The 9,654-nt window shown below is 41.1% G+C and overlaps 1 protein-coding gene across 2 annotated transcripts; it reads left to right on the top strand.

Moving 5' to 3' along the window:
• The first annotated feature begins 2,204 nt into the window (after positions 1–2,204).
• Positions 2,205–9,292, top strand: hdr (hematopoietic death receptor). Of its 2 annotated transcripts, none has more exons than XM_085367905.1 (10): positions 2,205–2,335; positions 4,232–4,385; positions 4,535–4,663; positions 4,792–4,903; positions 5,143–5,234; positions 5,447–5,539; positions 7,554–7,594; positions 7,714–7,794; positions 8,605–8,641; positions 8,853–9,292. In XM_085367905.1, the coding sequence occupies exons 1-10, from the start codon at positions 2,312–2,314 to the stop codon at positions 9,137–9,139; spliced, it is 1,050 nt and encodes a 349-aa protein (XP_085224031.1). In that variant the 5' UTR covers positions 2,205–2,311; the 3' UTR covers positions 9,140–9,292. The 2 variants fall into 2 exon arrangements, with proteins under 2 accessions (XP_085224031.1, XP_085224030.1); XM_085367904.1 differs by having other exon boundaries at positions 7,714–7,950.
• Positions 9,293–9,654: the final 362 nt, after the last annotated feature.

Below are 9,654 nucleotides of genomic sequence, written 5' to 3'. Positions count from 1 at the left end.
TCTCGACCTCGGCCCGGCCGATGAGCAGAACCCTGTACGGTCTGTCTGAATGCAAAATTCATGTCTTATCTCGGAAAATGTGGCTCAGAGATTCCAGCCACCTCCCGGGCCTTATCATCAAAAAACACAAGTTTGCAGCAGCGTGAGGGGAAACGGTGCAGAAATTCAGAAATGGAACAGACTCTGAATGATTGGGCAAATAAAATAGGTAAAACCAGAAATGTAGTGTTGTACTACAAAGGTGGAGGAATAAGATGTTGATGAGCTGCAATGCGCAGGAAACTTGTTGAGTGACTGGTCTCTATTTCTCAGTGTGCCTGGCAGCCTGTGAAGCCATCAGTCACCCAATCTCTGAGCCTAGAAACAGCCCCGACTGCCTAAAACTGTGAGACCATTTCAGCTCCATCTCAGAGCATCGCAATCAACAGACTGAAACGGAGGTTTTATTCCTCTCCGCATCCACAGCCCACTGCTTCCTGTCGGCCTGCATATCTGCGCGCTGCAGACAACTGCTCATTAGATAATGCTAAACTGGCACTCCCAAGCATGAGGTTTGCTAAACACTGTGGTGATGGCTGACTTCATGCAGTTTGTGATGAAAGCGTTTGTACAATAGTCTGTTTTCCCCCATTATCCCGTGAGGGGCTAACAGGCGAGAGAGGCACCTCTTGGAACTGTTATTCACTTTGCAATACAGCAGCAATTTGAATGTTTGAATGCTGAGCTCATTCAGAGTGAAAGCGATCATACACCAGGTCAGATCCAACATCTGATTTTATTTGCATAAATTTTATGTTTAAAATAGGGAAAAGCTCGGTTTGGTATAAGAGAAGCAAATGTTTCTGTTTAGAGCTTCACACACTCAGATCTTTCAGATAAAAGCACTGCATCCCACTGTAGGCTTAGACATTATCTTACATTTTACATTCTACAAACTGTTCATCACCTATACCTCTAATATTACTGTAAAAAAAAAATTACATATCGTTTTCAGGATTCAGGCAGCTCATTTTATCTCATTTCTCTGTAGCTTTGGCACCACGTATGTTACCAATGTGATAAGGTGTAGCCACAAAACTACACTTGTGTTTCCTCATGTGAATCATGTGCAGTATTTGTGAGTTTAGTCATGATTTACTCAGCGTGCAACTGTTTTTGTTTGTTCGTTTTCTCACCTTAACTTTAAAACTGTTTTCAGTATAAATGTTCACACCCAGAGATGGCAAACTATGTTTGCTTAACCCCTGAGCAAAAGTACAGCATTTTTGAAGTTGTACTGATAATAATTTGCCATTGCGTGTTATTTTATACTACTGCATTCAAAAAATATTCCTTAACAGAGGCTGAGATTAAAAGCACTCTTTAATAGTTTCCCCAGGAATTATTTCCCCCAGGGATCAATAAAGTATTCTGATTCTGATTCTAATAGAATAATTTCACCATATATTAAATCAGTATTCTCAGTAATCAGTCATAAGGCCTCTTACATGAAAGCAGTGTCTGCTTGCAACCACGTTACATTTTAATAATTTCATTTAAATGAATTATAGCTTAAAAAGAAGAAAAAGAAGACCAAGAAAAGAGGAGGGGCGGGGTTAATATCCCAAATATGCGAAATTGAAATAACCGTAATAGCTTGAGGAAAAAGTCCAGTGTTATGTCTTGGGTTTTTGTGTTTTTTGTTTTTCCATCCCCGGGGCCTAATGAGACTGAATTGTGTTTTTTAATTTAAATAGACGCCTTATCGTCTGTGAAACACTCTGGTCAATATTTGTTCTGAGCAGCCGACGGGGAGACGTTTGTCCACAGGGCGTTTTAACGCCACCGTTTTAAACCCAGCCTTACTCTGAACCTAAACAGCCAGCTGCTCTTCCAGAAACTTAGCACTAAGATGGCACAGGTGACGTCAGCTGGGGGTCAGTACAAAATCTTCTACATCATCTACAATGCTCGCTAATAATTATTGATAATCATTGATAACGTTGCAGCTGAAGATGATTTAAATTATACTAATAAAAAATACACATATTTTATTATCATTACTTCTTGTACCATATAGGCCGCTTGGAGTAAAGACTGACTTTATCAGTGGGGCTGTTTTTGTCGCCTCCTGTTTGTGAGCTGAGACTGGGCTGCTTTGTACTTTGGCCCCGCCTGTCAGCTACGTCATTAATTCAGAGCCGTCTCACACCTGAGTTAAACTTTTGAGACAGTAGCCTACAGGACGCTACGGTGGTAAATCTAAATCGATTTGCTCTGAGTTACCGTGGAATAATTGGAAGTCTGTGGAGGCCGACATTTTTAGTAGAAGATGAAGCACGTTCCTATGTTTGTGGTAAGTCATGTTGTCTTTTTAAACATCTACAAAGCTTGCTGTGGTTTCACGGACCGGTGTTGTACCGGCGTCAGTCAGTCAGCGTGACGTTTCTGTAAACAGCTTCCTTGTGACTCATTTTTAAAAATGGAGATCCCTCAAAGTAATAACAGTGCTTTTAATGTTTCGGGACAACCGCGGGGCAATTCTAATATTTATGTTAAGCTATTAACTTAATAAAAAGTTAATTATGTAAACTTTTAAGGGTTTTTTTGTTGTTGTTTTGATTTGTTTATTGAGGACCGAAGTGACTAGAATTGTCAGGGGTTGTCGAACCAAAGTTTAGCCTCCCGTTGACTGTAAATAAAAATGAGAGACCTCTGGCAATTTTCCGGTTTACTGGTTTGCGCAAGATGTCGCATTTATGTGTCGAAAGTGTCACAAGGCGCTGTGTGAACTCAGGTGTGAAATTCCTCGTGGGCTCACCAAAAAGTCACTTTATTTCTGTTTTCCCCACCTGAGACACTGCACTGAAACTAGTCGACAGTTTGTGGTTGACTGTCATCGGCGACTGATCACTGAATAAAAAGAATACACGTTACTCCACAGCGCGTGTTTTCCTGTGTACCGGGCGCTATGTTGCGCCTAACTTTAAGAGCGTGTACATTTTAAATGTCTTTAATTTTCGCAAAGATCCTATTGGTAAACTCCGGATAAAAATGGCCTGGCCTTATTGTTTGAGCCTTTTGTATAGCTTTCGGCTTGATTTTGAGCTGCCTAAAAGTTTTATTTTGATTCAATATTTTCTAATATGTTTGATTATGTGCATAAAGCGAGGGAAATGATGGTTTGCATTACGTCAGAGATCACTTCCATCGACATAAAGTGCTACTTTATAGAGTCGGACACCCAGTAGAAACAGGTATTGGAAATATAAACTTTTTCTTAAAAAAAAAAATTAAACTCTTCTGTATGTCTTTGTGTATAAACAAGGTCTCTTTAGGGTTTTTTTTTCCTTTCCAAAGTACTATTAAATATGCTTAAGCACGCCATTTCTACTTTCCAGTGAAGGCAGGGGATTAAAATTCTTATAACTGGTACTTTCACACACAGGTGAGTGTTTGTCTGTCTCTCCATGCCTCCTGGGAGATGCCCTCACAGTAACTAGGGCACCTGATGGTGTTACGAAATCATGGGTGTGATTTCCTTATTTGGTTATTCCTGCAAAGTGTTGGCCATATTAGGACACACTATTTGTGGATCACGTTTCCTGTTATTTAAAACCTGTTGTTCAATATTAAGAAAGAATAAATCAGCTCGGATACTTTGGTACACTTTCTTAATACTGAATCCACCAGGCTTAGTTCAAGGAGTGTTGGAAGGAAATCCCCTTCTCCCCCACCCACCTGTGCAGCACTGACTTGTTTATTTGCTTTCAGAGTGAAGTGGCGTGTTCTTAAATGTGACCTAATCTGACTCACATCATCATACAAGAAAGCTTCCAAAGAATAATGGCTTATATACTTATGTTTGTAGTGAAAATGTTTTCAGTTAGCCAAAACATATAATCAGAGATTATGTTTCTGTAAAACCCATAAAATGAGTTCTTTAATATAATCAATTTGGAATCTCTTAAGTCAAAACATGGAAAAAAAAGATGAAAGCGGTGCACTTCATATTTTTACTTAAGGTAGTTTCATGACTATAACGAAGCAGGTTTTTGCTCATAAGTCACCATGTTTTATCCCAGTTTCCCATTCTTGTCTGATCATAACTAGTTTTGGCACCTTAATGTAACCAAACATCACCCCACCTGCCTGTTTAGGGACTCTTTTAAAAAAAAAAAACCTGTTTATTCACCACTCTGACTTCCATTTATTTGTTTTTTTTTTTTAAACCCCACATCCAAATCCAAAGGTTTTTGTGCCTGTCCTGGTCGTTCTCCTCAAATCCACCACAGCATACCCACAGGCTGGTCTTAAAGTGGGAAACGGCAGAGCACGGCGGCAGGCCAACTGCCCGGCAGATCAGTACGAACACGGCAACCTCTGTTGTTTGGATTGTAAAGCTGGTAAGTCTCATGAAACTGAACTTCTGTAATAATTTCAAACCAGTAAGCCATCAAAAGCCACATGAAATGGCCTTATTTAGGTAGAGTCACATGTTCAGTTGACAGAGACTTATAAAGTGTGTGTGTGTGTGTGTGTGTGTGTGCTCTAGGCACATATGTGAAATCACCCTGCAGTGTAGATGGAGAGAGGGGGCAGTGTGAGGAGTGTGACTACGATACATACATGAAGCATGACAACCGACTGAAGTTCTGCTTGAAGTGCACACGGTGTCGCCCAGGTAATTCTGCTTGACGGCTTTATACCATCGATCAGAATGAAAAGGTTCACTATTGATTGTTCTTGTAGTCGGCGTGCTCAGAGCATAAACTCTGACTAAACAAGGTCTCTTTCATGTTACTCTCTCAGATGAGGAAATTGTAAGCTCATGCACTCACACTGAAGACACTAAATGTCAGTGCAAACCAGGGAGATTTTGTGATCCTAACCAAGCATGTGAGGTGTGCTTGAAGTGTTCACGGTAAGTGTCTGCAAATTATTCAAAATCAGTAAAGACACAAGTATAAGGAGGGAGTGGATATAGTGGGTGTTGAATGTGAAGCTGCCAGGCAGGAGGAAAAGAGGAAGAGGGTTGGTGTGACAGAAGACGATGCTAGATGCAGATTGTCCACTCTGGTGACTCCTAAAGGGAGCAGCGGGAAGAAGACTGACATTTAGGTCTTTAAACCTTTCGATTTATTTTGCTTCTCTCCTAACTAGGTGTGCAGAGGATGAAGAGAAAGTGAGGAACTGCACATCAACCTCCAACACGGAGTGCAAGAAGATCCAGAACAAATCTGGCTCTGATCCAGGTACACTACTCTGGCAGATGCATGCAAGACTTTTTGTTACACTGGGATAAATGTATATTTACAAAGTCAGATTTTCCAGGCCAGAAACAAATGATATCAGAGATTCACTCGCACTGTACATTGATTCAAGCCATGAATCTCTTTGGGGGGGGGTGTCTGTAAATGGCCAATGACTGTCTCTTATGTTTTTTTGTTTTGTTTTTCTTAAACAGGTATCACTGTGGTGGTGGTTGTGGTGGTGCTGTGTGTCCTCGCTGCCATAACATTTGCTGGGATATTTTTCTACAAGAGGAGACGTAAAATGGGTACGTTGTTCTTATACAGATGTTGGATCCTAATATTAAAATCACCTTGATGCAAAAGTTTGTTAGTGCTCTGATAGGCTGTCGACCTGTTCATTGAGTCCTTCACATTTTGTCTGTGTTAGCTGGGGAGGATGGATAGTTTTCGCATTATAATGGGGTAAACAAACCTAAACGATAAAGATACACATGCCATAGTTTGTATCTTTTGTAGTAGGGTTAGTACTTCTGTGACTGGAGCTAATGCTTCTGCTGCTCGTCTGAACGTGTGGCAACTACACAGTTGTGTGATGTTCTGGTGGCCACTGCAGCTGGCCGTGTCCACTCAAGAAAATGCTTTTGACCAGCTGTATCAGAAGTATTATCTGCTCAGCATTGCCGAAGTGAAGGCCTGATGATTTTTAAGCTGTCCAGAACAGTATAGACATCAATTTTACAAATGCCCCAATGTAAACTAAATGCTCCACCTCCACATTCCTGGTGTCACAGAAGTCACCAACCTGGCCAGGTGTGGTCTTGGGGCATGACATAGAGCAGCAAATCATCAAAATGTAGGGGTGGGTTGTTGTGTTTTGGGTTTTTTTGTTGTTGGTGTGTGTGTGTGTGTGTGTGTGTGTGTGTGTGTGTGTGGTTTTTTTTTTTTTGTTTTTGTTTTTGTTTTGTTTTTTGTTCTTTTTTGCTTGAAAAATATTCATTTCAACCTATTGTCTAGATGGTTCCTGATCACTCTTAAACAAATTCACTTGTTATTTCAGCTCTGATCGCTGTCAGCAGGAGCAGTGTTGTAGGGTCCAAGCACTTAAAGCAGATGCTCGAACTGTTTAAAATTTTGGTCTTGTGTGTGTAGTGATACAGCTTTGCAGTGTTATTGCTCTGACAGGTGTCAATGCTGTGGGAAGGACTTGTACTTTGTTTTTCTTCACACCACAAACAGATGAACTGCTGATATTAAATTGATGCTGCCACAATATTTTCATGCACTTGTTGAGGCCTGGCTCTCATTAACACAGATCTTGAGCCCGCTGGCCTCTGCAGTCAGTCTGACACATAAGCATACGCTAATAAATGCTGAGACACACCTGCTGCAACCGAATGACTGAAAATAAAGTTCCACTCAACATTTCTGGATTCCCTCTCTGACCTTCACAGCATTGTTTTGGGAACCCTGTTAGTAAAGTCTTATCAATGACGCATTTTCCCACAATGCTGTCCGTATGCCATCTTTGAGAGCAAGATAAGAGCTTCTCACAGGATGGGATATTTTGACTGCACAAGGCCAAACTCTCCTGTAATCAGACTGTTTAGAGCAGATGAGATTTTCAAATGGCACATGAAATGAGTAAAACATGGTAAGAAAATTAACAGTTCTGGATAATTGTGGGACTGTTCATCACATGTGGAACAGTGTTGAAAGACTGAAAAGCTATTAAGTATAAGTTGAGACACCAGACGGCGTGATAGAGGATATACATGTGTGCAGAAACCTGTTACAATGGACGTGCAGTTTCAGGTGTGATGATCTAAGAGCAGCAGATGAGCTGCTAACACAACATGCTGACTATGTTGGGATCAGGTGTAACTGATTAAAGCCTAATTATCAAGTACGCCCTCTCAGCAAACATGTTAACCGCAGTCTGTTGGGGTGTATATCATTACCATGCAGGCCTCGCATAGAGGTGGGCTGCTGTTGGCGAGTTCACTAAAGTACTTTTCCAATTGGACTGAGCCACGTGAAGATGCTTTTCCCAGTTTGTGCTGTTGACCATGCTGCTGGTAAACTGGGCCGGGTCCAACACAAACTGGAACTGCTGGGCAGGCTTTCCGGCCGACTGATGAAAATCCTCAGTGACACACAGTGTCCAGGAGAGGCTGCACACTGCTAGAACTGATGCAGAGCAGCAGCAGCAGGTTCTGCTCAGTTGATGAAATTTGAGCTCAGACAAAAATTAAATAACTTTGTGTTGGAAAGTTGTGAATTCTTGGAAGTTGCATAATTCTCTTCACATTCTTTCCTCAGGCTCTCAGAGAAATCGGTCTGACAGGAGCAAAGCAGAACAGGTGAGTGACTCATGTTTTCCATTAATGTACAAAAATAGCCAAACATGGCGATGAGCTGAATGGAAATGGCTTTCCCAAGGTAACTTAAATGACAGAGACTCTCTTAACATGTTCTTCAGCAATACACTGCCATCCAGACTCCTGAGGATAAGGACACTCAAAGACCAACCAGCACAAATCTAATCCTGTCCCAGCATCTGGTGAGAGTTAAATCCCCCAACATTGCTGAGGATGAGCGTCAAATTCTCAGTCCAAGCCTCAACAGCTCAGCCAGTAACTCCCAGCACAGCCTAACAGATGCGCTCACACCTGCCCCTCAAGCCAGCCCTGTGGTTTCAGCGCAGCTTCACAGGAGGGTGAGAGCTGCAGCTCATCTCATCGCCTGCTTCATCCTTGCTTCTTGTCTTGTTTGCTGCTATTAACTAATGCTCTGCTGCTCTAACAGCCTCCGCTGTCTTACTGTCTGTCCTCATGTTCCAGTTTACCCACTTTGATTTTCATGCTACACACGACTCCTTACATGACAGAAAGAGCCTCAGAATCCTACCTGCTCCCAGTTGCAGAGGGACAGGTCTGCAGTCATGGATAAACCTCAGTGACTTGCTTCTTCCGTACTGCACTCCAGTATGTTGGAGCAAATTCTCTCAACAATCAGGAGCCGTATAAGAATCCTGTGACTCTCGGTTTAAGAATTACCTTTAACATTTGATCTTCAGTGTCTCAGGCTGCTGTTATTGTGTTAGTGGAAACTTAATGAGTCACCTGGTCCTTAAAACACCTGAAGATTAACAGGGAATGCTCCTTATCAGTCTCGCTATCTCGTGTCTCCTTTCATTTTCCATCCGCACTGACAGGAAAATGCATCACTGTATTGTGTAAGATCTTTTAGATAAATGCTTTTCCTTTCATTTCATTCACCTGCTTATAAATAAGACATGCTTTTGATTTAGCAGGTCTTACAATTTCTGACTTTTTATATGTTAATGCCTGTTTGCTTTTGTTTCATTTAGGAAGAGGTGCCACTTCCCAAGCTTGTTCCTGTGAATGGTAAAGTATTTTGACTTTTATTCCTGATCTCACCCACTGCATAACACACAAGCACCTGCTGTTAAACACAACATTAGATAAAGCTTTCATGCCACCACGCTGCTTTTAATTGCAGTCCAGTTGGCTGTCAAAATGTTTATCAGTGTTATCAGTGTTATCAGCACAAGGCGTTAATGTGATGGAGTGAAGGTTGTTGTTTGTTTTTTTGCAGGTGAAGAGTCTCTCAGGAAGTGCTTTGAATATTTTGAAGAACTAGATGTGAACTATCACAAGAGGTTTTTCCGTCAGCTTGAAATTAGTGACAATGTCATCAAAAGCAAAGAGAACCTTCCCTATGAAGACAGGATCCATGAACTGCTGCATATTTGGGTGGAGAAAGAAGGTAAAGGAGCGAGCTTAAATGACCTGCTGCAGGCTTTGAATATCCTGAACCAAAGGCGAACTGCTGAGACGATCCACCAGAAGGCTGTGGACGGCGGTCACTTCCTGCTTTTGTAGGGGGAGACTTTGTAATTGTCTCAAACTAGTAGTGGTCAGAATAGGAACAAAACAAACTTGGACACCTCAAAGTGTGTATGTTGTCGAAGCTGCTGCTGTTTCAGTAAGCACATCTTACTAGACTGTAGCGTGAGCTCTTGAGGTAAATATGCCTGCTTGAACTAACTTATTCCAAACTGACGGAATTCAGTCGTTTTTCTTATCTGACTGTGAGCCATGTATTCCTGTCAGCTCCATAGTGTTAAGTATTTCATTAATGCCTGTAATAAAAAAAAAATAATATATATATATATATATATATATATATATATATATATATATATATATATATATATATTATTATTTTTTTGCGCTGATCCCAAACCTCATTAAAGCTTGTTTCAGCGAAAGTTATGTTCAGACATTTATTGTAATCTAACAGTGTCCTGAAGAGTCGATGTATGTTTCAGTTTGGTTCTGTAACTACTCCTTAGCAATTCAACAGACTGTCAAATGACCAATGGAGTTAATGAATG

Source organism: Diplotaxodon limnothrissa, linkage group LG12 (genome assembly GCF_057381915.1).
Source record: "Diplotaxodon limnothrissa isolate DT_005_m linkage group LG12, D_limnothrissa_male_GT1.1, whole genome shotgun sequence".
NCBI classification, from domain to species: domain Eukaryota; kingdom Metazoa; phylum Chordata; class Actinopteri; order Cichliformes; family Cichlidae; genus Diplotaxodon; species Diplotaxodon limnothrissa.
Note: the sequence above shows the minus strand (reverse complement) of the source record. Positions and strands in the feature narration are given on the sequence as shown.

Coding starts and splice junctions, on each gene's coding strand:
- hdr (XM_085367904.1), top strand. CDS start 2,312: ATGAAGCACGTTCCTATGTTTGTG. Junction 2,336..4,231: donor AGCACGTTCCTATGTTTGTG/GTAAGTCATGTT, acceptor CCAAATCCAAAG/GTTTTTGTGCCTGTCCTGGT. Junction 4,664..4,791: donor GTGCACACGGTGTCGCCCAG/GTAATTCTGCTT, acceptor TTACTCTCTCAG/ATGAGGAAATTGTAAGCTCA.